Genomic DNA, 27,558 nt, shown 5'->3' with positions numbered 1-27,558 from the left:
TGCTTCCTTTTCCAAATGTGAAATGGGAGGCCGAGCCTTCAGCTCTGAACCGTCCCTTAGTTATGCCGCTATAGGCCAGACTGCTGTGGCACTTCCTGTGAGATGCCGAGCACTTCTCCACCCTCTCTTTTCACTCCCAGATGTTCACATGTCATCTCTGTCTTGTAGTTTGTGTTTTGTTCCGTCTCTCTTTGCTCTCCTTTTTTCTCTTCTCTTTCCCCACCCCAAATCTGCCTGTACTGCTCCTCCCTGAACCCAGTTCTGTCAGGGGTCGCTTCCTGTTAAAAGAGAGTTCTTCCTCCCCACTGTTGCCAAGTGCTGCATATAGGGGATCATCTGATTGCTGGGGTCACTCACTCTAATATTGTTCCTATGAGCTCAAAACTGTATGGCCATTCTCCTCTGACCTCTGGCACTAACAAGGCATTTTCTCCAAGAGAACTGCCGTTCACTAGATATTTTCTCTTTTTCAGACTGTTCTCTGTAAACCCTAGAGATGATTGTGTGGAGAAATCCCAGCAGATCAGCAGTTTCTGAAATACTCAGACCAGCCCATCTGGCACTAACAACCATGCCACGTTCAGAGTCACTTAAGTCACTTTTCTTCCTCACTCTGATGCTCAGTTTGAACTTGAGCAGGTTGTCTTGACCATGTCTACGTGTCTAAATGCATGTCTTATTTTATGTATAACGCAACATAATCTAACTGTAAAAAAGAGACGTATATTCTCTATAAAAGTTACATGAAGATATCAGAAACAAGCATCTGACTACCAAAGAAACTGCCTAGCAAAGAAAAATATGTCTCAAATTAATTAGTGCTGTATGAGTGCACAAATATTGCAGTGTTAGTAGTCAAACAGTGTATGACCAGTCATGTTTGTCCAATTAACTTTGGAAGTCAAAATACATAAAAAAAAAACAACATATTATTACAATTCCAAGATGTCTGACTAGAAGCTGTTTTGAAATGTGCTCAGTGGTTTTAGGGCGCATTTTCCTAACAAGAACTCTGCTGCATAAATATGCCCAGCAGGAAGAAGTATGCATCTTAACTAACCAGGAAAAAAAGTTAAAAAGCCTGGTGTGTGTGTGTGTGTGTGTGTGTGTGTGTGTGTGTGTGTGTGTGTGTGTGTGTGTGTGACACTGCTCAACAGTTTTAACATGTGATATTCACATGCAGGCAAACATCCAAACAATGAATGTTTGGAGCATCATATTTGTGTTTTTCTGCTGCATGATTGAATATTTGTACGATAACCAATTACGCACTCAGACCTTTTTATCCTGATGTCTGCTTTGTCTGCTTCGTCCCATGTAGTAAACAACACGTGTCAAGTTTAATCAGAAATGATGAATAAAAAAAAAGTTTAAAACCTGTGCTGATGAGCAGCAGCGGCGCTGATTATTTGTAAAAGATGCCAGTTTGTATGTTTGTGTGTGAGTCTGATGAGCTGACACTAGCTAGATGAGCAACAAAGATGATAGTGTGGAAATAAAGCTAGCTGCTGGCACACAAACACAAGCACCTACTGCAACAATCAGACTGAAACACTGAAACACTGACTCTGCGTCTGTATTTCCATGCACACACGCACATGCACACACACACACACACACACACGCACACGCACACACGGTAGATTTGGAGTTCAAACGATGTTTTATTTAGGGAACAGCTTCGGGTTAGTCACCCTACATTGGTGACAGACGGAGAAACAGGTTGCAAATATCAAACACTTTACAAGCACTGCAACACGCGCAAACACCCACCCACACACACCCACCCACACACACACACACACACACACACACACACACACACACAGGCTCACATTCTCACGTTCCATGTATTTCCTCTCTCTCTCTTAATTCTGAGAAACATCTCGCCAAAGGGAGAATGTGTTGTTTCAAACTCGTTAGCTGACTTCTCCTTCACCAGCAGCTAATGTATGATCACAGCTCTTCTGACAGCTTTGTCAAAAACACTAAGAAACTGTGTTTGGGCTTTGTTAACACATAATGCACAATGTCAGGATCTTGGGATTAGAGTAGATGAAGCTCAGTATTGTTAAGTGGTAATAGAGTTGTTGCACTCCGGGTAGTGGATATCTGTGATAAAATTATAAAACAAAATCGCTCAAGGGGATAACGTGTGAATCTTTTCTCTGAACGATCTAACCTCCTCAAACAGTTATTGTCCATTTGTATCAGACAGACACTTATAAATCCATTTACAGAGTTTAACCAGTGTTAGCACGATAAACAAGCTCTCATGTTTTTGGTGAACAAAAACGTATCCGTTTGCAACAACAGTATGTGAATGTGAGCCCTGTTAACATATAGAGTTAAAAGCTTATGTTTTATTGTGAAAGAAACTGGAGGAAGTTAAATCTGTATTGCCAAAACTTGCCACTTTAGGGGTTGTGGGTCCTTATGGGAACAGTATAGACATATAGACTGACCTGACCGCTGTTAGGAACGAACAACAAGGATTTTTAATGTTTGTACTCATCTTCTCCATCTTTCTAGGAGGTGGCGCCATACTGGAGTGAAGAACACAGATGTAACAAACAGTAACTACGGGTCAAGTAACGTCCAGATTTCATGTTTTTGATCTCTCTTGGCTGATCAAAACATGTTTGTCCTACAGCGGCCACCGTAGCTAGGATTATGCACTTTGAATTGAAATGTTAAGAAAACAGAACTCAGTTGACTGCAATCTCCAATCTACTGACATCTAGCGGTGAAAATTTTACACACTGTAACTTTAAATGTAAACATGTTAAAAATTCCAAATTATGAAACAAGTTTGAAAACTACTTCTGTATAATCTGAGCTAGCTTTGACAGTTTTGTGAGGAGTTCACTTTCACAATGTTCATGACTAAGGGGACCACCATGGTTGTGTGTTGGTCCTAAATAGAGACTACGCACAGCTTTGCAGAGCATTGTTTACACCTTGTAGCTGTTTACTATCAGGGGGTGGTGTTCCAGACACTCCTGTAAGCTACTCTTGCTTATGCTGTTGTTGGTCCTTCAGCCTACTCAGGCTCACTTTTCAACCAGTCAGCATTCAGCCTATGCAGAGTGCAGTCTCCACCAGGCTATGTGCTGCCAGACTTTTAGAGAACTCCACACAAGCATGTCTGCATAGGTTGCATACCTTTAATCCTTCACTCTGCATAGCTAAATATGGATGCAAATGGACAGAAACGCAGGACCATGAATCCCTCATAACGTAACTATTGTAAATCATCCGGGATGATCTCGCAGTTTGATCAGTGGTGATATTCTTCACTTCATTGAATTCACTGATACATTCAAAGACCGTCAGCCAAATTATCCACTTTACATTCATTGAACACTACAGATGGTCCTCATTATAAAGTGAAACCTCCCCTTTCTGTATGATATATAAAGTAAATGAGATGCATAGGAAGCTACAGTAAGAAGCAGCTTCAGGTCAGTCTTTCAGCACAGTATTATATTTGCTACTAAGACCACTTGTATAAGATGTGCCATCCATATGAGCTAATATTAGCTTAAGATAAGTCCACCCATCATCCATCCATCCTCTTCCGCTTATCCTGTAGTTTCTTTACTTAGTAAAGTGGCAGTCAGCACAATTAACCTACCTTTGTCTGTAATCGAGAAGCTTGGCTGATAAATCTGCCAGTGTTTTCCTTATAAGCTATTTGAGCTTTGAGAGAGCAGGTGCTGTGCAACAATAACTACGGTTAGCAAAAAAAAAAAAAAAAATGTCAATAAAACAAAAACAAACCAAAAAAATAAAAATAAAACAAGAAAGTATGATAAAAAGCCTCATCACTCATAAGTTAACTTACTGAAGTTCTCCCCCAAAATGTTAGCAGTGCTTTGCTATGTAAAGTAAGTACTCACACACACACGCACACACACACACACACACACGCACACACACAGAGTGCAAGGCACTAATTGAACAGGCGTTGGCAGAGTTTGGTGGCGACACCTGTTTCAAATTTATAATGAGCAGCCAGGGGAGAGGACCACACACACACACACACACACACACACACACACACACACACACACACACACACACACACACACACACACACACACACACACTTTTCTACAGCTTGGCTGTGAATCTGCACTGAGCTGCAGGTCAGATGAAGGCTAAGAATAAACAGACCCTACTGAGTGTATCACTCTCTCCTTCCTACTTCTGCATATAGCCCTCACATGCCCTCTGATTAACAAAAGACTACAAAAGGCAGAGGTAGCAGATAAAACCCTGCAGACAGAAAACTGAGCAGGGCTCGTGAAGTCCGATGGGGATAAACAGAGGGATGAATAAAAAAAATAATTAATTCATTAATGAGCTGAGAGAGAATTAATTCATTGCTGCGGTATATAATAGGAGTCCAGACAGAAGAAATGTAGATGTGTGTATACGTGTGTGTGTGTATGATTTAATGTGACTGAATGAACTGGACAGCATCATATCGAAGTCCGAGCTTACCTCCCTTGGCTCACCCACAGACTTGCTTATTTATGTCTCATAAAACTGATATTTGATTTCATCAGTCTGTTTGCATCCCCAAACTGTCACATAGTTAGGCTGGATCTGCAGGCACCACAATTTTAACCCAAACAATATTTTTCCCCTTTAAGTTGAATAACACAGTTTTAAAACTGATACCCTGGTTAATCGGAAAGTGGCGCCAAAGCAAAAGAAAAGGACTTTTGCTTTGTGGGATCAGTGTAGCATTACATTATTTTCTGTGATGAAGAGCACATGAAATTGAATGGAAGTGCTTTTTCCTTCTCTTCATTCTCTTCACTTGCTTTTCCTCTCTTCTTGTCAGTTCAGCTCCGGCAACTTTTAGATTTCCCCCAAGAATTTTCAGCCGCACCTGAATCGCCCTTCTTCATGCCTCCTGCTGTTTCAGTCCATTTTCCTCCTTTCACCACTTTACTGTTTTTCTGAGCTTTAAGCAAAGCTCAGTCCAACAGACACCGTGAACAAGAAAAGCTGACAGATTAATGTAGGGTTGCTCAAATGCAGGAAATAGGCAAAAAAAAAAAGGGGTAAACAAAACAATTACACAGATTGGAGGAGAACAATAGGAAGTAGAGGGAGGTGCATAGACACTGAGTTATGTCTGGCTTGTGATCCAGCCAGATTGCTTTGGCGGCAAGTCCCTGTTCTTACAGTGTTGGCTGGAGAACATGAGGAGAAGGATGTAATTAAGAAGAGAAGGTGGAGGAAAATAAAGATGCCAGGTAGAGCGAGAGGAAGGCAGAAGAGGAGGAAAAGTCTGACAGTGTAAACAAGCAAAGGTGAAAGGCAGACGGGAGGAAGATGCAAATGAAGAGAAGTCAAAGGTGTGCAGAAGCCGGGGATAAGGGAGAGAGGAGAGATGTGATGACAGTGACGTGAGGCTAGAGGAAAAAGTGAAGAAGCAGGGGAGCATGAGAAAACTCATCTTGTGTGAAAGAAATCTAAAAAAAAAAATGTATACCAGATGGATGGAAGGAAGGAAGGAAGGAAGGAAGGAAGGAAGGAAGGAAGGAAGGAAGAAAGAAAGGCCAATTGAAGGTTGATAAACTGCAGAAATGTGATGAGGTAAAGGCAGAAAACAGAGGAAAAAGGATAGATGGAGGGGATAAAGACAAACGAGTGCAGCAGATTAAAGCAGGTTCACATTAGTGTGCAGGAGGATTTTTGACAAGTAGTTCAAAAGCACAATGATGAAAGAGAAAACACGCAGAGAGAGGGGCAGCAGCGAGAGAAGATGAGCAATAAGTGGGCATAGACTGAATTAGTGGAGGAAGAGAGAGAGGGAGAGCTGAGAACAAAAGAGATAAATAAGTAAAAGAGAAAGAGCCCATGGGATACCGATAATGAGGACAGTTTGAGCCACCTTAAACCCAAAGTCAGGAACTGATTGGATTTCTCATGAAACAGCAGTGGATGGATGGACTGACACATACAGGATATCCAATGATGATCCAGTGCACATGTTCAAGCATAAAAACCAATATTAGATGGAGAAAAAGCAAAGAAAAATTAGCTACAAGCAGTGACTGGTAAAAAAGACCGTGGAGATGAGAGATTAAGGTTGAGGAATAAATGCAGAGGTGAAGACAAGAAGGAGTGAGGCGAGAGGCACCAGGAGGGACAGATCAATTTACCACAGGGGCTTCCACGCCAGCATACGCCTCACTCAGCTTGCTCACACTCCTTTACATGGAAATATCGGATTATCGATCCATCCCCTCCTTTCCCCGGCTGTCGCTCTGCTCACCCAGCTTTTTCAAAACAACAGCTTCAAAGCGTCTCAGCGTCTTTCCTTTGGCATTTGATCCAAACTGTTTACTCCCTCCATTCCTCCTCAGCTCACAGTCTGTTTTCTTTTTCTTTTTAATGATAGGCAGATAAACGACGAGAAGGTAAGGAGGTGGAACTTAAGCTCGAGAAGAAGATCATATAAGCTTACCTGAGGTCAAGCCATTGGTGGATGATGAACATTTGCTTGAGGAAAACATCTCAGCTTCTTGTTTGAGACTGCCTATGCAAGGGTATTTTGAGTATGGCAAAAATCGCATCGTCAATTAATTTCTGCAATTTGTAGTGATGACAGGTGAAATAATGGCAGCGCCTCCAGAAGGGGGGCAGCATGGCCACAGTTCACCTATCTCCCCATGTTTGTTCTGTTTGTCTTCTTGGATGGGTGTTCTGTTAACTGTAATTTCCCCATTGTGGGATCAATAAAGTATCATCATCATCAATAACCATTAGCAATGTGAAGTGGGTGGGTACTGAGTCTAGGTACAGGCCTGTGGAAAACTCTGGTCACTAGGGAGCAATGTGTATTCCCTGATGGTGGGCGAGTGGCTGCTGGTGCTGAGTGACATTGTTCACAAAGAAGGTGCTGTACCAAAACCATCTTGCGTCTTGACTGTTTGTTGAAAGTAGACATCCTAAAGGGTAAAACTGAAATTTAGTTCAACTAAGACTGATTCCCATCTGAGTTATTCTCTGATCTGACTGCTTCGTAAAAAACAAGCCCTTGACTACTAATCCACATCCAGCAGAGGAAGATGCTGCTTATTCTTGACCCACAAAGTTACAATCTCTCAGGCTTGAAACATACTGTACCAAGTGATCTGTTTAATCCTCTTTAGTAAACACACCACCAATAGTTTCACTTTCAGCTAATCTGATCTGCTGCAATCTCCATGCCCCACTGATATCAGCTTTCTATTTAGCTTCCTGTACTCATACATGCAGCTATCAGAGGACTGCCTTGATTTTACAGTTCGCCGTACTCTATCTCATCCCTCCCTGACCTCACATCTGCATCTTCAGCACATCGTTCCATCACGCACACACAAGAACACACTATGGCCTGAGTTTTAAAGACACTCCTAACCCAGAGGTTTGCTGGTGTCAGATGTTTGTGCTCATTTGTAAATTCTAATTTCACAAACACACACACACACACACACACACACACACTAAGCCCCATGTCAAAACACCACCAAACCCCGACCTTACTCATGTATCTAACCTATAACCTTGTCAATCAATCTACTAAAATGTTTTCAAATTATGCATGAATGTCCTCACACTTACATTTAAAAGTCTAATTGGTCCTCTTACATATATATATCTGGAGCCACACACACACTCTAACACACACATACACAGAGGGCTTGTTTTATAGCCCCCAAGAGGCATTGGAGAAACTGCATTCCCAACCACTTTATGTATTGGTCAATTTAACACTGCTAACTTCAGCATATTAAAAATGCATGTGCCCAAGGACGCAGGAGCAATTCTGTGGACGTGTGTGTGTGTGTGTGTGTGTGTGTGTGTGTGTGTGTGTGTGTGTGTGTGTGTGTGTGTGGTGTGTGTGCACCCATGTGTTTGCAAGCATTTAATACAGAGAAGGCTGCCTGGAAAAGTGACATTATTACACTGTTATCTACCTAATAGAGCCATTTACTATGTAGACTACTTGATTAACCTAAACAGCAATTTCTGAACAGAAATCAATCACAGGAAAGAAAACCGAGGAAAGGGAGGGCGTCATAGATGATCCAAAACTCTGTCAGTCACCTTTTGATGCAACACAAACCACACAATTGAAAGAATATACCAGGATATTGATCAAAGGCGCAAGTAAAAGTGGCATAAAATGTTTTTTGCAGACAACAGCAATGCACTCACATGGTCTCATCATTCTGAAACTCCAGCTTGCCAGCAGCCATTTCATAGTCCTCCCCTCCCTTAGCGGTTCCATCCAAGGTTTGATAGGGAATGGCGACCAGGCCTCGAGCCCCTGACGTCCTGAGCACCTTCACCTCCATTACACCAACACTTTCACTCACCCTCTGAGTGGCACTTTCAAATGTAAAGATGCCTATGAAGAAAGAAAGAAGGAAAGAAAGAAAGAAATTACTTCACAGGGGAGAAACACTAAAAAAGATGTTAAAGTCGAGCTTGATAAACACCTACACTCTCATGCAGTGCCTTGCTCCCTTAGGTGTACAGTATATACCGTACAGTGAGAGGATAACAGATTACTTCCCACTCTTTCTAGATAAAATACAATAGGTAAAACACCCACTCTCCACTCATCCACCCACATTTTAATTCTCTTTGGATATTATCAAATTACAGAGAGATGTGGCAACACTGGGAGGACCAGATCTTTGGTCACCTTCTAATGAAGCCCTGAGATGACTTGCTATAGCAAACCAACAGATTCATGTGGACTCAGTTTCTATATAAACCGCAATCAGGAAAAGCACAGGTACAGTTTACAATGTGTCCTATTTTGAATAACGTAGAGGAAAATACCAGAAAAGTTAGTGAGATGTTAAAGTGTAGTTTGAAGACCAAATATTCTATGCTAGTGTTGCTAAACCCGGCTGTGCTTTATATTTAGATGCATATCGAGCAGCATCTTCAGGGGCCACTTGTGGCTTGTTGTAAAAGCGGGGCCACGCCCATAAACTCACATGTTAAAATGCTCAAGTTTACAACAGAAATAAACATATTTACAGCTTGTTTATAGCTAATTACCCCCTTTATAACAACTGCACAGGGGGTAAATTAAAAAATAATAATAATTTGTTCATTTAGTATTAAAGGCTTAAATTATAATTATTGGCTGCATCATTTCATCGTGTGCCGTTAATTTGATTCACCGAACTGGACCTTGTGACCGTGTTTGAGGTGTTGGTGCTTTTTCAAACATTTTTAATGCGAGTATCCAACAGTAAATATGATTTGTTGTGTGGGTAATTGTCACAAAGTCTATTCTCAAGTTTTGCTGTGTGAAGTTTTGGTATCTTACTTGTGCGTTATTACGCATTAATTAGCAGGAGACACACACATAGTCTATGAAAGCAGCTGGCTAACTAACTTAACTCCACCCACTCATCCAAACGTGTACAAAACAAGAAGAAGACAGCGAGAATGCTAAAATTGAGGTTTTAAAATAGGATTTCATGAACCAGTAGGTGATGTGGCCTATTTTATGCCTGTGATGTTGTTTGGTATTTAAAATTGAATATTTTATGGTATGAATATTGTGACAACTTTCTACACAGTTAAAGCGAAGCTTTTACCTGCATGATCATCATCGTAGATGGTCACTGTGGCAGTGTGGTTGTCACCCAGCACGGCTTTCGGGGTAACGCTGGCATCCTGAGGCGCGGTGCCAATCTCCGGATAGCCAACCACACGGGGGTTACTGAGGTGCACGTAAAAATACTCATCTTCCTCAAAGATGTCATCGTCAATGACGCCGACTGTGATCTCTGAGAAAAGAATTGTCATTTTAACATCTTTTGCTACTGACTAATTCCAGGTGCAAAGTGGAATAAGGTGCAATAGTTTTTAATTTTCTCATTTTTCTTTTCTTTTAAGCCACTGGTAAAGAAAACCTGCCTCCAGTGCTGCAGGTGACCTCTGCTTTTTGAGCATCAGTTTCAATGACATGTTTATTGAAAATATGTCATAAATGATTTGCCGTCAGTGTTGTTTTGTTTTGTTTTTTTTAACCTTTGAGGGTCTCTCCTGGCTTGAACAGCAGCGTTCCCTCTGCAAACTCATAATCTGAGCCTGCGTTGGCTGTGCCGTCCTCTGTGCGATAATCCACCTGCAGGAACACAGAGCAGACGGGGAGAGAGAGCGAAAAGAGTCGTCAAAGATGAAACACAAGTGAGCAGATATGAAAAGGGCAGATAAACACAGAGGGCGAGGGAGAGTGCCGAACAGAGGGGAAGAGAGAGAGATAGAGACGGCAAAGGAGAAGCATTTGGGGAGATGGGCGCAGAGGGTGAGAGAGAACAAGAAAAACAGCTTCATTAAACCAAGCCCTCTGGTCAGATACAGTCTGATATTAAAGGCTTTGAAGACAGTACAACAAAACCTTCCATGTATCCTGCCCTTTCTCTCTGCCCTTTCTGCTGCTGTGTGTTCATTAAGCCCCCTCCTCCTTATTTAGAACCTGCCACCCAATATCTAAAATGCATTTCATTCAAATGGCTTCAAAGTGATCTTTTTCTGTTTGTAGGCAAAGCTATGCCTGCCAGTCAGTGTCAGTAGTGTTACTGAAGTCAATCTCTAGCCTCTGCTCTATTTTTAGCTCCTCATGAAATGTGTATAAGCGATATATTTTTAAATGCATCCAATGGCTGGATGATGTTTTCAGGGTTAAGCTGGAGCTTGGTAATACCCAAGAGATTTTAAGATATGTGGATAGCGGATTTCTTACAATTTAGATTGATGTGCGAGAAGTTATATCTTCACAGCCTGCAATTATATAAGAGACGAGTTTCCTCTAATGCTAGATAGAGCGGGGCAGCTTATCAGTCAATCAGATCGCATGGGAATGACTTTTTTTGGAGCTGTATCTCTGTGGGTTCAAATTATTGATATAGCGCTACCCTCAATAAGACCTTTAGTGACTGTATGGAAGGCACACATTTTACACCTAACACATTATATCTATCTTAATTTAAAGGCTGAAATGACTGTTTGGACATTAAAGGTATTTTGCTGACTTAATCGAACCAAACTGTGACTGAAAACTTCAAACTTCATCACCCTCACGGATTTTCTAATATCACTCTGTGTATGCTGGATGTTTTCCACCATATGAGCTTAACATCTGATGTTGTGTTTACAACTCTCTTTGAATGCCCAAACATAGCCTGTATATAAACAACTTGAACTTCCAGGTCTGGGAAGTGAAGCCGATGCGGAAGTGCCTTGAACCTGTGTTAAAGTCTATAGGAAAATGGGCCCCAGCTGCCTCGGTCAGTAAACCCTTTCCCAGGCTTAATCGCTAGTTTCACAACTTATTTAATACAACATTTTATAAATAACGATCCTTTTGAAAACAAAGCAAAGCTTTGGGAAGGACCTTGATGATGTTCTGCCTGGTGCTAAAATTGCAAAATCTTTTAAGAAGACAAAGCACTGTGTAGATTTTTTTTTGCACATTTTTCTATGTTTTAAAGCCTTTAGGCACCAGTCTATGATTGCAAATAGATTTGTTTAACTTTCATTGATCCAGTTATCAAATACAAGGAAAGCCTCTGAGAATGACAAAAATAATGCTTGTTTTGTCTCTCAAAAGCTGCTCTGACAATATGCTTGTAGGACATCCTTCAGCAGATGGCTGAGTAAGGCCGTGCCACCAGCAGAGCTCTGCAGACAACTCTGATCTCTCATCATAGTTTAATTTGTATACAAGGAGAAGAATAAAGGAGAGACAGCCTTGCAAAGCCCTTGTAGTAATACTGAGCAGATCGGATATCACCCCACTGACAGAAACTCAGCGGGAGGCTCTCTCATTCAGGGAGCTCGCTCATTCATAGCCAGCATTAAGCCACCATTAAGTCTGAGATCAATGAGCCTTTGCAAAAGGATGCGCGCTTTCTTTGAGTTACAACCTGAGCCAGAAACTAAAAATCTGGAGATGAGGGTGTTTTCTCTGGTGCCTCTCAGCTATTCTGCTCTGCCACCCACTTCTTTCCCTTTACCAGGATCCGACCAGGAAAGAAAACAAAGGTGCTCAAAGTCTCTGCAGGTGAGAATATGTCACGAGATCAGCCTAAGATAGCAAAAGGTGTCAGAGGAGTCAGCCCACAGAATATTGTTGTTTTCTCTGCTGTCTGCTTTTATTTGCATGAGAGTCTGCATGTCTTTTTTTCCCTCAAAAACACACACACACGCACACACACACACACACACACACACACAGACACACACACTTTTATTCCTAATCTGCTGCATTTTAATCATCCCCACACACCTTCACAGTAACTCCGGGGTCGCCCCCATGTCTGGCAACGGTCAGTTTCAGGGAGCCACAGTTTTCAAAGCACTGGTACAAAGAGGGTTCAAACTCAATCCTGATGGTGTGAGGGTCATCCTCCTGAGCCTGGGTCTCGTGACTGCTTACCACCTGGGAGGAAAAAAAATGTCCTCAACCAGTCAGGTGCAACATTCTGACGGCTGCAAATATAACATAAAATGGAGATGGGGGAATACTGTGCGTGCCTTACCTTGCGGGCCTGGTCAGCAGCGTGCTTCTTGAGGATGTTGCCTGCGCCGATCATCATCCTCGTCGCCTGGATACGGTAAAATGCTCTGCTCTTTTGCTGCTGCATCAGGACCTGACCAACAAATGCAATCAATCAATGAACCATTTCATGTTAATTGAATCTGATCTGCCCAAAAGTGAACATTTTTAAAGTGACAGCTACAATCGGAACATTTTCTCCTGGGAAATTGTTCCTATGCCTCCAGAAAGGAACTTATAATCAGCTGCAGATTCCCTGACATCTCAAGAAAGATCCTGCCAAGACAGACAGAATAAATCAGGACAATAACACTGACAAAGAATGATTTAATTTTATTTTCTTACATATTAACTTTAGGCTTTGGCTCCTGGCTCGCTTTGCTGCTAACTTTAGTTTTAATGAGGCTTATCAATATATATAAGTAATGGTTTCAATAGAAATGTATGGCTCAATAGTAACGCATTATCCTAACAATCCACTAAATTGAAAATGAACAAAGTGGCCACTGTAGCTGCAAGATCATTAGACTAAATGTGGCCTCAGAGCCGGGAACACTGCAATTTATTCAGATTTAATGGAGGCGAGCCGGCAGAATCTTTATATCTGCAACTCTTTAGATAGGAGGAATAAGTAAGGGTTCAGTTAAGAAACTGATTTGTTTTTTGGGTTTTTTTTTTTTTGACCAAGCAGAATAGCCTATCTCCATTTCCCATGAAGCAAATTAAATTTTTCAGTCAGTGATTCATTATGACTGCAAGAACCTGAATTTGCCCAGTCAAGTTTAATCTACAGGGCAGCTGTCATTCTTATTTACAGCACGGAGTGGAAGGAGTAGCTGCAGGGATAGGGAGGCTTGAATGCAAACAAACCTCTGGGAGTTGCCCAGCGCACATTTTGCCTGCCAAACTCCTTTCCTTCCCTCCTTCACTGCCGAAACCAAAGACATAGAAATGAGTTGGAGAGGAGGCAAGGGAAGGAAGAGGGGGGGAAAGCGGAGGAAGGGAGAGCAGCAGAGACTTGGCTAGCTTCTACAGCTGAAATGTGGGCACTGCATAGAAGAGAGGAATCTCTAATGTGCCAATTTAATGATTACAGCTCATAAAAGTTCAACATTTTAACAAAGTGCGAGCAACTATTGTGACAGGGAGGAGTATGGGTGTGTGTGCTGACAGCTAAAACGTGATTAAACTAATGCCAAATTTAACAGTTACATTTTGAGCAGGAAGTATCAATCAACACATCACAAATCTAAATTCCCACCAAAATCTTAACTTGAGGTCTGCTGAAAAAAAAAGGTAGCAATGTGACCTCAAGGTAGTATTTTTTTATAGTATAGTATAGTATTTTTTTGTTATATATCAAGCTTTCATGTAACTTACTGGGCAAACGATCACCTGCATGGCAGAGGGGGTTGAATGTTTTATTGTTGTCAATCAAGTCAGCAACACTTTTCACTCAGCAGACTAATGGTTTAATCAGCACTAAACAAAAAGCTGAGAGAGACTCAGGTGATGTGCGCAGCTAGCTGATGCTCAGCCAACTAAATTAACCACTCAGTAACGATTTTAGTTTTTGTGAGCATGTTATTGGGTTCGTTGCACTAAAGAGACTGCTAAAAACTTACACCATAAACATCATAATTTTTTCCTCTCTATAACGCTGTGCTGCCTCCTCAGAAAACTGCACCCCTTCCTCTGTTATCATCACCATGCTGAATTTGTCATGACAAATTCTGACTCTATACCATCCAAATGCCACAGCAAAAATCCAGACTCATCAGAACAGGCAACATTGCTCCAATCTTTTGTTGTCCAGTTCTGGTGAGCCCAAACTGCAGCCTCAGTTTCCTGTTCTTGCTGACAGGAGTGGCACCCGGCGTGGTCTTCTGCAGCTGCGGCTCATCTGCTTCAAGGTTTGATATGTTGTGCATTGAGAAATGGTCTTCTGGAAACCATGGTTATAATGAGTGGTTATTTGAGTTACTGTTGCCTTCCTATTAGCTTGAAGCAGTTTGGCCATTCTCCTCCAATCTCTGGCATCAACATGACATTTTTGCCCAGAGAACTGCTGCTCACTGGATATTTTCAGTGTTTTGGAAAACCCCAGCAGCACATCTGGCACCAACAATCCTGCCATATTCAAAGTCACTTAAATGACCTTTTGACCACATTCTGATACCCGGTTTGACCATGTCTACATGCCTAAATACACTGAATTGGTGCCACGTGATTGGTTGATTAGATATTTGCATTAATGAGCAGCTGAACAGGTGTACCAAGTGCAACAGGTAATGAGTATAGATGATGTTGCACCTCATTAGTACTTAATCGGCTTACCGTGTGTAAAAAGTAGTTCTTTGTGTATGGCTGTGTAAAGTTATAGTTACAGAGTCTCTCTCCAACTCCACACACTTGTATTTTAAGTATATTTCATTCCCTCCCCCAAAACAGAAAAAAACCCCACAATGAATTTAAGTGATACAATTTTTTTTTACAAAGCTTATGCAGCTAATGGTGCGTGTTGTGTGCTGCTAACCTGATAATTTGCCATCTCAATCAGCTGCTCCATGTCTTTATCCGGATGCCTCTGCTTCAGTTCCTTTAGTGTCCTCGCCATGTCTCTCCTAGCCTCTTCCTCATCATCCTTTGCTCCTCCCGCCTCCATCATGCCTCCATCCATCCCGCTGTGACAGTTCAGTGCTATCTGTCCATCCAGCTCCAGCATGTCCATCTTGGTGAAGCCCCCTGGACCCAGCGCTCCGCCCCCTCCTCCTCCATCAATGCCTATTCCCCCGTCGGGCCCACCCTCTGTCTCAATGATGATGCCGCGATTCTTGTCGGCACGGTAACGCTTGCGGACGTACTTGTAGAAGAGAAGGCGGCGGTCAGCCACCCAGGCCTGGACCACGCAGAGGGGAAAGCAGAGGAAAGTAAGCACTGCCTCCCACACCTGAATGAGAGAAGAGACACAGTTAACAGCTTTTCTTTTTTTCCCTTCTTTTTTATTCTCTCAATCTTCTTTCAGCCCAACTACTTGTTTCTCTAAACTTCAGCAGTTTTCACTTAAGTCTGTCCTCACCTCCACCTCTCCAGGGGAAAAGACATTCAGAATCAGGTAGAGCCAGATGTAGGCGAAGATACTCCAAGCTGCCGTGACAAAAAACACCCGAAGGTGTTTGATTTTGCGCGTCTCTCCTTCGGGAACCACATACACACACAGGGCGATGATGACGAACATGTTGAAGGCGGCGCTGCCCACAATGGTGCTGGGACCCAAATTGCCAGCCTCGAACCCGTGACCGCACACCTGCGATTGGAGGTGAAAATAAGATTGCTGTGTTTCCGTTACATTCTGTATCAGTTGATCTAATGCGCAGCCACCAGGCTCATGTTGTACTGACCTCGATAACAGACAGCAGTATCTCAGGGGCACTGGAGCCCAAGGCCATTAGAGTGAGATTAGAAACGGTCTCATTCCAGATTCTGACTGTGGCTGTGGTGGTCTCACCATTCGGCCTCTTTATGGTGATCTCCTTCTCCTGGGAGGTTATCACCTGGAGAGGAGAGGGCGCAGGAAAAGGAAAGAGGCACTGAAATATTGCATTTTATTGTATGTGTGTTTTATACAGGCTATGTGTTAGTAATCATATCACAAAGTTACACTGCAACACAATAATAACTGAATGGACAATCATTGACCTACCTCTATAGAAGACATGAATCGGTCTGCTATAATGCTCATGCCCAGGAACATGTATATAAGTGCTACAAAGTAAACAATGGCTCGTGCCACTTTATCCCCTACAGAGGGGTTCTGAGGGTTCCAGACCGGCAGCACCACTCCTGAAATCAAAAGAAAGGACAAATCATTTTTCAGCAGTGTCACGGGGAATATTTGGTTGCAACAACTTTGTGTAATAATCTAAACTCTCTGCCTCTAATCCTATAAAGCCTGCCACCGTGAGCGTGTTGTGGAAATCACAGCAGCGGCATAACCTCATTAAAGATTATTGTACATGGGAAATCTTCTATATGGTCCCATTTGTCCTACTAAAACTCTGTGGAACTGCTGAACTTAATGAAAACATGAAAACTTTCTCAAAACTGATCAGTGCTCTAGATTCGTGGAAGTAAATTGACATATTTCACTTTAAACTCACCAGAGGCGCATTTTTGCTCATCAGGCAGACCTGCTGCGCACCCTCAGGCACATTCTCCTGCCTTTGTTCAACTTTAATAGACCAGCACCTACCAAATACGTCCCTTCAGTGTTCGTATCATCTGGACAGGCCATGCAGAATGGGCTAGCAAAATATGCTGTTATAAGCAGTGATGGCATAGTTACCTTGAAAAAGTAATCCGATTACTGATTACGCCTTTAAAGCTTTACTGATTACTTAATTTTAGAAGTAACTAAGTTAGATTACAAGTTACTTTATTAGTCGCATTCAACAGCTGCCGATGTTGTGCCAAAAAGTGATCGTCTGCCATAAAGTGATTCCGATATTTCTATGTGCTTTAATGTGTAATGTCTTTACTTATATTGTGCAGTCAACATGATTTATGAAGGGTTTATATATAAAATGAAGAAATTACCAACCAATCCAGAGCTTTTTGGCCACTGAAAATATCTTTATAAACTGTAATGTTATATTTGTTGCTATTTTTGCAGCCCTCTTAGACAGATATGTTTAAAGAGACATTTTTAATGTCAATGACAGTTTTTACCTTGATAAAAAACAAATATATAAAAGTCACTTTGCCAAAAACTGATTGCAGCTTCTACCTTGTGATAGAAATGTTGTTTCTCACTCAAAATTACCTGATATCATTCATGAGAGATATGTTTGACACATGTTTCACAGATTATAGGTCAACAAGTCATTTACAGCCATTTAAATACAGGCATTCATTTTTTTGGCAAATACAGAAAAACGTTTTTGGCAGACGATCACTTTTTTGCACAACACCAGCAGCAGCTCTGTAAGTGTGACTGTGCCGTGCTGCGACTCCAAATGTTTCTTCATATTTGACGTAATGTTTTTGAAGCTAGAGAGCAATTTGTTGCCAGCACAGAGTGCACAACCAAGCTTGATATTGTCATCTTTAGCTGAAACAAACTCACAATAGTTCCTGTATTTCCAGCTAAAAAACGCGTATCTCTCTCCTCCCTCCATTGTTTACGTTTGTGTTGCTGTGTGGCATTATTGTCCTCGTGCTGAAAACAGGACTTGATTGTCGTATCAGCCAGACGTCGCTCCCCGAGACGCAAGAAGAAAGCAAAAATATATCCTTTTACTAAGGAAAATGACAAAAATAGTAACGCATGGATAATTTACTTTACTCTGATTACTGGACTGCAAATAGTCTCAGTCCTGCATTGTGGGTCTCTGCATCCCATGCAGCCATTCATGACTGTTAATTACTGGGTTTATAGTTCAATGTATTTTGGTTGCTTTGATTTGTGAATTTTATAATGTTTTATGCATGTATTTTGTGTTTGTGTGTGTAGACTTGTATAGTTATACATGTATTTTGTCTGCTCGATGAACACTGAATTGTAAATTATTAAATAGTTTTAAGAAGTATCAAATAAGTGCTGATCCTTTTCGATCATGCATATAATGTGGCATATAGAGTTATATATTTTTTAACTTTGTTTTTCCTTCTGTTTACAATGTATTTACATGTTTGAAATGAAACAACCAATCATTCTTCTCACAGACCCACCTTCCTGACAGGGGTCTCCACCAACGGAGCAGTTTTGCTTCGCGTGGACCGATTCAGGACACGACAGCAACAAAAAGAAGGAGAGAAGGAAACAGAGAAGGAAAGAAGAGGGAGAGAAGTGGAATGGGCAGAGTGAGGTCAGAGAGGATGGAGGCTTAGACATGGCTGCGGGAGCCATTTCTGCTGATCTGGACCTTCACTGGACTCTACCGAGTTCTGCTCTGGGTCAGCCCAGTGTTGGTTGATGTCCAAAACCTGGAGGTAGAAAGAGAAAGGGGGGGGGATCAAATCCTTCACTGTTCTGTAAAACCTATTAGTGAATTTTCACATGAACTGTTTCAGTTCACTCATTCGTATTCAGTATGAAAACAAGTGTCAGGTGTCTTTAATTAAAACAAGCTGTTAATTTGAAGTTTCATGTGAGGAAAACAGCTCAGGTGGGCTGTCAGTAACACCTTATATGTGTGACTTAAAATAACAGCATTCTTCATTTTTTTTTTTTTACTAGAACTCAATAGAACATAGTTGCAAAGTGCTTTACAATGCATTTGAAGAGATAACATGTAATGGAAAAGCAATAATGGAAAGTCATTACTTAAGAAGAAGTTTAGAAAGCGTCTGTAGAAGTGCTATAAATGATGATGCACTTGTAGCCAGCATCTGTAATAAAGTTAAAACAATAAAGCTGAAGTAGATGTAGCCAGCTGGAGCTCCCCGGGAACCCAGATGAAAAAAAAAAAATCAATCACCACAGAACAGTCAATAGGAGCTTTGCAGCAAAGCAGACATTAGCACTTAGAGATTGTTAGACAGGGGGTGTTTTTGCACTTGTACACACCTCCTTCCACTGCTAAAATATGAACAGAGAACTCTTAAAATCAATTTTCGCAATATGTAACCAAAATAAATAAATAACGGCCTTGGCATAATGCAGGCACAGATCGCGGTTTGGTTTTATAAGGACAATTAATTCTAGTCAGCATCTGTTCTGCAGCATACTGAACCATATATTCCAGGGGTGATCATTTTTTTCATTGCAGAAAAAATTTACAACTGCCAGCGAAAACCTTTGAGTCTCTTCCTGTCACGGCTGGCCGCTGCGCAGGCAGGAAGGAGGACCCCAAAATGCAGACTCCAAAACGGGTGAAATTCACTCACACACGTTTATTTACACAATTGTACAAAAGATAACCCTGAGCTCTCCCCGGAAACACACCAGACGGGGGAGAGAGGCGAAACAGACTAGACTTCACTATAGACTAAGCATAGAACAGCGGACAACAACCAATGACGCGACAACAAGCATGGAAAACACAAGACTTAAATACACAGAAGGTAGTGAACAGATGGAAAACAGCTGGGAGGGAAGTACAAGACATAAACTAAACCCAAAGCACACAGACCAAGAATATACCAAAATAAAACAGGAAGTAACCTAACATTGTACACAGAGACTAAACACCTAGGGACAGCACAAACACAGGAAGACAGAAACACAGAAACCATAAAACAGAACTATACCACTAGAACCAAAACACTGGGCCATTGGCCCAGGACCATGACACTTCCACTTGACTTGTTTGCCATCTGTCTAATCCAATGATCATCACGTTCCATGTATCCCTACTATCAACAAGGGGGTTGGTTCATTCATAACTGTAATTTTTACATGAGAACTGGATTAAACTGAGCATTAGCTTTAGGCTGCGCAGGCCACAGACTTGCACTTGTAGCAATACCAGCAGATCAGCTGATTTCAGTGCCATAGTACATCAGCTTATGACCATCATAGACACTTTTCTGTATCCAAATGGCAAATCTGGGGCATGCTATTTCAGCTGCTTTAGCCCGCCCACAGCTGCTGCTGCTGCCTCTGCAAGCCTCTTTGCAACCCACCTCGAGCTCCTGCTATTCATGCAGTGCCTCACTTAATGTCTCACTGATGCTTGCTCTGTTATATGCTGGGATCTTTCCTGCTGTTCTCCTTATGCTTTTTACATACGTGCATGCAGAATGAGAGGTCCCAGAACTGAACCATGATGTTACTGCAGATGGAAGCAAATGATTTTGAAAACAATTGTAACAAAAAAAAAAAAACTGCAGATATTTAACATCACCCTGATGTTTTCTTTCCTTTAATTTTTCTTTTTTTTTTTTTTTTAAATCTTTTGGCTCAGTGCTTTGGGTTGAGTAACTTTACAGTCTTGATTACCTTTCACTGCTCTTTCCAGCAGGCTTTCTAACAGGCAGCTAATCAAAAAAGACACAGGCTAATGAAGGTTACTTGGCAGAGTAGCTGAGGAGCTACAGAGCCAGACATTTCTTTCAGGAGTTGTTGGAGATCAAAACAGGACTACAAGCTAAAATACTTAATTTACAGTATACTAAATAGATAGCCCCAATCAAAAATAATGTTCACTGTCTGCTTCATGTGTATTTAGAAAACATCTTTCTTACACCTTTGCCTTGCCAGGTTTGCAATGTGATATTGTGTTACTGGTGTGTTTACTACCTGTTCACTGGCAAAATGGATGAATCCATTCTTGCAGGTTTAAAGATTTCCCTCCTAGCTATAGAGGAGAGAGAGCAAATGAAATTCCTAATGCACGACTGAATATTTTAAGCACGAGGGGGAATTTGAAGATTGCAATGTTCAAACACATGTTGATTCTTTTATCTTGGGGCATTGTTTCATCTGAACAGTGGAGATACACTAAACACAAAATGTAACATTAGAAAGAGGTTTAAAATGGATATTTCTCTGTGTTCACACCATTTTCTAATGGAAATAATGGCCTTGAATGTAGTCTTTCATGTGAATATTTACCCACAAGTTACCACAGATGATTGTGGCTGTGTGCAGACAGCTGTAAATGCTGCTCTTTGTTGCACATTTCTCTGGCAGTAAACATAAGCTAAGCTGGGAACAAGTAGTCGACAGCAGAGACGCGACAGCAATCTGTTTTCATGACGGGGAGGAAAAGCGGCTGTTCAACATTAATGGTTTGTGAGTGAAAATGCACCAAAAAAAAAAAAAAAAAGGGGGAAGAGAAATGGTTTGACCCAGCAGTGTTAGGTCAAACAAGTGCAAGCACACAAATGCACAAATACACAAAAAACAGTCGAATGCACAAACTGTGTCAAGCTGACTTATGGTGCAGAAGTTGCTGGCCTCATACTGGCGCACTCTCAAACAAACACAAACGCACGCACACTCGAATCTCTGGACAAAAAAAAAAATAAAAAAATTGCTGACCCTGTTTTTCACACAAGCGCACACACACACACACACCTATACACACACAACCGCAGTTAGTCATCAGGCGTGACATTAGCGTCAAGTTGCTGACCCTGTCTTAATCTATCTTCCAGGGTCTTGCTGCTCTGACAACAACCTGTCACTTCAAGTCACTTCTCTCCTCTGGCGTCTCCTTCTAAATCTCCCTTTTCTTTTTTTTTTTTCCGTTTACTTTTTTCCCCTTTCAACCAAAAACGACTTCAGTCGCTGCGTCGCTGCATGCTTTGTTTCATCTGCAATGGTCACATCTTGGCTGCAGGTTTATAAATCATTGCACATCCTGGTAATAAAATGTGTTTTGGCAACTTCACGCATACTTTATTTACTAGGGCAGCATATGATAAGCTGAGGGTCTTTATCTTGATTAGGCACACAGTCATTGCATTAAACAGGCATATACTTAGGAGCCTCAAAACAGGGCTTCAGACTTGTATTCCATGTGTTCTCCTGCCTTGCTCAAACAAAGTTCCTGCATTACACATAATGCACGTTGACCATTGAAGCTTTGTCAGAGATTTGGGGTGTGTTATGCATGTAAAACCTATTGTAGCCTCAAGCTGATATCCTCAAGCAGAGATGAGGACTCTGGGAAGCTCACTTTTTTCCTATTTTCAGTTTCCACTCGTAGTCTTCAGCCCCGACTGCTTGGGGCTGTTTGTCAGACTTCACACAACTCCCTCTGGAGCTACAAAAAGCTTCATTTTTTTTTCTTAAATGTGTTCACAGAGTTGGACAAAAGCCTTTAATCAGCCCTGTATACACTGCTGTGCATAAATGCTTTTACGTGCTTTATCATTTCTGCTTTATATTGTGCTTTCGTGTTGGCTGTGCACCCAGAGCCCCTGAGACGCTGGAGTTCTCGGGCAGTTCCTCCATTGCCCATTTGTAATCCAGCCTTGATGTTCTTAAAACTCATTCGGCATGTGCCTTTTCACCTATGGGCCTACAACCACACAACAATGATAAAGAGGTTGCTAAATACGCAAACACAGAGCAGAATTGACATCTTTCAGTAACTAATGATAGGAAGTCAGCAGGGAAATGGCAAAAGCTGCAGTGCCACTGGAAGCTGGTTCCAAAAGGGGAATCCATCCTCATAGATAGGATGAACTTTACCGCATGTTTACAGCCTGGTACAAAAGCAGCTCTGCCCTCTGTGGATAATTTCCCCCTTCTCCCACCCAATCTGCACTCAGGGACAAGGTCAAGGTCACGTTTATCATCCTCTGTGGGTTTTAGTTCTCACCGGTTTGTGGAATACAGCCAACCGGTCACAAGAAAACGTATGACTTTCTTTGTGTACGTCATGCATTACAACCACCTGTTAATTGTGACAGATTGTGAGCTGGATGAGCTAATACGTCGCTGACATTCTGATTATCTGCCCAACACCATGGCTTGCTGTGTGGTGCAGACCATCCAAGATCTTCGTGCTTTCTATTTTGTTTGGTGCTCTGATAGTTCATTAGCGCTGATTAGCAGAGATCTGTGGGACTTCTAGGGTCTCCTAGGCAACGTAAACAAGAGCAACTCACATCACCAGCTTTTCCACGTATTTCTGACACTGCCCCCTAGTGACAGCATAGCATGCAGCTGTGAAGCGCTGCTGTGCCAGGACCAGTTCTGTCCAGTGATTTGAAAGCTTCAAGTTGAAGTCAGGAATGAAGAAGTAAACTAAAAATAATGATTAAAGTATAAATTTGATTCTAGATGTTTCACTATAGGTATCACAATTATATCAATCTATTTTAAATGTAATCATCATAATCATCACAGTGCTGCTAAAAAGTTAATTTGTGATCCTTTATTGCTGTGCCTTCTTTCCTATTTTTCTCACTTGCTGCATTAATCTCCTGTTTTCTTGACCTGTCTTTCACTATCCATCACTCCATCTCCACCCAATCTCCTCTTCCATTTCCCACTCAGCTTCTTTGTCAGGCTCCCACGCCTCCTGCACCACCATGTCCCCAAGTCAATGTCCTGCTGTCCTCCGTCTCTCTCTCTCTCCCTCTCTCTCTCTATGCCCGCATGGACTGTCACCACTTCATGTCTCAAGCACCTCTCAATATCCCCTGCTCATCCACTCTTTCACACCTCCTTCCAGTCCAGCTTCCCCACTCCTTTCAACTCATCCTCATCAGTAAACAAATCTACTGCTGTTTCACTCTAAAATATCTATACAGAACATGCTGGCACATAATAGGGAAAATTATGGGTTGTCCACGGGTAAAAGAAGATTCCTTAGTTTTATATAGATTTCAGCTTTGAGTGTCTGGTGAGAGTCTCTGAATGGGCTTTCACAAACACAAATGCAGGGGCTAAACGTAGAAATAAACGGCTCTGGCTTTATGCAGCTGTAGCCGAAGCTTACCAGCTCGATTTGTGTCAAGGTTCTTCTAATTAGGCCCGAGCCTCCCGAAGGGATCGGCGAGGAGCCTATTGCATTCGCTCGCACGAAAAATGAAAAAGGGTCAAAGTCGAGCGCGAAGCTCGACTTTGTTTGAAAGATGCAAACAGCTCCATGTTGACCATCCGGTTGATGGCGGCCTCGCAATCGCGGTGGTAGTTCTGACGCGAAGCGCTCGACTTTGACAACGGACCCTCAAACAAGGTAGGTCAGGTCGAACGCTTCTCGAAAACGTATATATGGGGGTGAATGGAACAGCCCATAATTGAAATCGTTCGCATCAACAGCTAGCTTGCGCGATGAAATTGGGTCAATGACGAGCGCAACGCGTGAATTTGGTCTTCGTTTTTGTCTCTCACCGCAATATTGTTTGTGCATTCGTTCGCACAATCTTTGGCCGATCAGCCTCAAAATTTACTAACTTGTTTACTGAACCGGCCTGAACCCACAATTAGGGAATCAAGTTTCTAGGTGCAATAGCGCCCCCTACAGAAGCAAACAAAAATTTGTATGGCGGTCCAGAATTTTACTTTCACTGAAATGCATGAAAATTTGTGTCAACATTCTTGACGTCATCCTGATCAAAAAAGCCAATCACACCCATACTCTATTTTCTAACACGTTGCCATGGCGGAGCCCGAAATGCCCCATTTTATTCTAATGGGAAAAAGCGAAAAATCCCCCATACTAAAGTTTCTGCTTAGTTTGCCCGAAATACATGAAATTTGGTACACAGATTGCTGATGTCAGCCTGATGCTTTCTCAAAAATGCATACAAATGCCTGAAATTTGGTACACGCATTGTCCACATCTCCCTGAACATAAAACCTACAGGTGAAAATACTGTAATGTGTAAGGCGTTGCCATGGTGATGCCCTGAATATGGCATCTTTTTCTTTGAGAAAGTCAATACATTCATTGCAGTTTCTCATATGTGGCAGCAAAAAAAACCCGGATAAAATAGGCACGGCTGGAAAAGCTGGGTTCAAATCGGCACCAGCACTTGGGCGGCGGCCGGCGAGGGCCTATTATCGCCGCTTGCGGCTTTAATTTATATTGAGGCGTTTGTGTTTAAAATAAAAAAAAAAGAGAAAGAAAAAGCTATTAGCCTTTTCTTAGGCTGAGTCAAGATGTTCTTTAATTTTCAGAACTATCTTAAGTGCAACCTTTAAGTGATAATGTGTAAGGCTGAATGAAACAGAGATGTCTGCGCACAGATAATAATAGCAGTTTTGCTGACTGAAAGAAGGACCCTCAGAACATGCTATGCTGACTCATTCTTTTGGAGTATGGGCTTGTGCTGTTCTAAATGTACACACAGCAGTAGAAAAGCTGCATCCTTATTGTGTTAGTCTGATTTTCCTGGAGGCTGAGGCCAAGTCCAAGGCTCCAAATGACTTCTTAACCCTGATGCTTGTGTTTGTATTTGCTCCTTATTCCCTCAAGACTTTTCCTTGTAAGACCTGAATCATTCTGACAGATCACACACACACACAAAATGACCTCTTCTGACATAACAGCACTGCTCATGTATGTGTGTATGCAGGCGTGCGTGCAGACATGTATGTAAATGAAAATATTAACTCGTGCACTGGCACGGAGCCAAATCCTCTGACTCGACTGATTCACACAAAAGCACAGACACACAAATTCCTGCCAAATGGCTTTTTCCTGCTTTCACTCAAGCCTACAGGTGTTCATGTGAACTCATGAATGTGTGAAAATACCGATAAAAATTGATTATTGTTTGATGCACGTTTACAATGTTGGATGCCATTGCAATTACTAGGATGAAAGGAGAGCAGAACAAAAATAAAAGCAGTATGGTCCGCAATTTTCATCAAATGCCATTCAGTGGTTACATATTCTGTAGTCAGCTAACTTTATAGGAATTTTTACTTCCAGTAGAGTCTGCCGTTCCTTCAGTGGATTCAGACTGCCTTTGCACATACAAAGAGTCCATATAATCTGGTGTGACCACAGAATGTAAAGGTGGTTGTAAACACTGTGATATCACCAACTGCTTTGCGAAGTCCCCTTTTTAAGGCCTCAAGGTGAACGTTTCTCTGTTGCATCTTAGAGTTTGAAACCAGACATCATGAGCAATGGGCGGATCTGACTGAGAAACCGAGGGCCACTCCACACTCAAATGTTGGTGCCTTATCAGCACCTGGAATCATATCCATATCCTTCTTAATCATTTATTTTTCTCCAAGTGGGACCAAAAATTACAAAGTGAACATCATGTTGTATTAAGTAAGACTTAAAACTGGTGGCTGAGGTCATGAGCTCACGAAGAAAGTGTTTACTGAGAGCGTGGATCAAAGGAACCGAGAGCCATTTTCCGATTGGCTTCTGTAAGACTTTTTTATGCAGCCCATGGAGTCGCCCCCTCCTGTCCATTGGAAAGAATGCAGGAGAACTTTTATATAAACCTGACTTTACAGACCTGGAAGCTACATCCGCCTTCCCTCCATCACAGTCTACGATTTTAACTTCTGAGACCAGCCTCACGGTTTCCTGCAAACACCGCAGTTCTTATGTTTTTGGCTTTACATGAAAAGCAGTAGCATTAGAAATGAAATGAGTAAATCACTGACAGTCATGTTTTATGAAACAGTCCCAGGAAAAGCAATGTATCTGTCACTGAGGTAAGAGTTTACATTCATTCCAATAGCAGATAATTTAGTAGTGAATCGGCTTGAATACTGCAGTCAGAAATGAATGTTTTGATAAACATTAGATATAATAAGATGCACCAGTGGACAAAATGAAACCACAGGGACCGACACACTAACCAGCTTTAAGTATAACGACTGCCAGAGAGACCGGAGGATTGGATGAATGCAGACAACCCTCACATCACACATTCAGACAAGCTTCAACCTGCTTATTGAAAGCAGCAAGACAATTGACTGTGGCTGCTCATTCACATCAGCTGTCCACACACACACACACACACACACACACCCACACACACACACACACACACACACACACACACACACAGTCATTCTGCAGAGAAATACGGTTGTCTCAGGAATAAAATTAATTTGAGCCATCACATTTTTATTAGCTCAACTAGTATTATTTTCAACTAGCAGTATTTTTTTGTTCCATAATTGCCTTTTTTTCCCCCCACATTGCTAACACAACCCCAGCAAGTCATATGATTGAATATTTTATTCAAATAATAAACCTCAGCCACCGAAGTGATATCTCATCACTTTTGAGTGCAAATCACCTGTGACTGAAAGTGTGAGAAGAAAAGTGAGGACTGTGTTTTAGTACTGTAAACTGTCTTTGCTCTTTCAGGTTAAAGACTTTTTTTTTACAAAAGTAAAGCACAGAAGTGGCTAGAGCCACATTTATGTACTCTCTGAGGACTACAAATATGTATTTCGTTGCTTTCTCTGTTTGCAATCTCCTTTTAAATCCCAAGCAATTTCTTGGTTTTATGGCACTGCTGTGTTGTATACGCTTTTGAAGGTTAGAAAGAAAGCAGACACGTGAAATGGAATTTCA

General features: G+C 41.8%; 1 protein-coding gene across 4 annotated transcripts in view; it reads right to left on the bottom strand.

Moving 5' to 3' along the window:
- Window positions 1-27,558, bottom strand: part of slc8a4b (solute carrier family 8 member 4b) — a 126,650-nt gene that overhangs the window by 47,728 nt on the left and 51,364 nt on the right. For all 4 annotated transcript variants that reach the window (XM_030722514.1, XM_030722515.1, XM_030722516.1 and 1 more), the window contains exons 2-11: window positions 18,329-18,583; window positions 16,302-16,441; window positions 16,000-16,152; window positions 15,678-15,905; window positions 15,135-15,548; window positions 12,582-12,692; window positions 12,329-12,481; window positions 10,069-10,165; window positions 9,633-9,824; window positions 8,227-8,419 (exon numbers count right to left, since the gene is read on the bottom strand). In XM_030722514.1, the coding sequence (XP_030578374.1) occupies window positions 8,227-8,419; window positions 9,633-9,824; window positions 10,069-10,165; window positions 12,329-12,481; window positions 12,582-12,692; window positions 15,135-15,548; window positions 15,678-15,905; window positions 16,000-16,152; window positions 16,302-16,441; window positions 18,329-18,506 (1,859 nt within the window). In that variant the 5' untranslated portion in view covers window positions 18,507-18,583. The remainder of the gene's footprint in view (window positions 1-8,226; window positions 8,420-9,632; window positions 9,825-10,068; window positions 10,166-12,328; window positions 12,482-12,581; window positions 12,693-15,134; window positions 15,549-15,677; window positions 15,906-15,999; window positions 16,153-16,301; window positions 16,442-18,328; window positions 18,584-27,558) is intronic.

The sequence above is a fragment of the Archocentrus centrarchus genome (assembly GCF_007364275.1).
Source record: "Archocentrus centrarchus isolate MPI-CPG fArcCen1 chromosome 18 unlocalized genomic scaffold, fArcCen1 scaffold_23_ctg1, whole genome shotgun sequence".
In the NCBI taxonomy this organism is placed as follows: Eukaryota; Metazoa; Chordata; class Actinopteri; order Cichliformes; family Cichlidae; genus Archocentrus; species Archocentrus centrarchus.
Note: the sequence above shows the minus strand (reverse complement) of the source record. Positions and strands in the feature narration are given on the sequence as shown.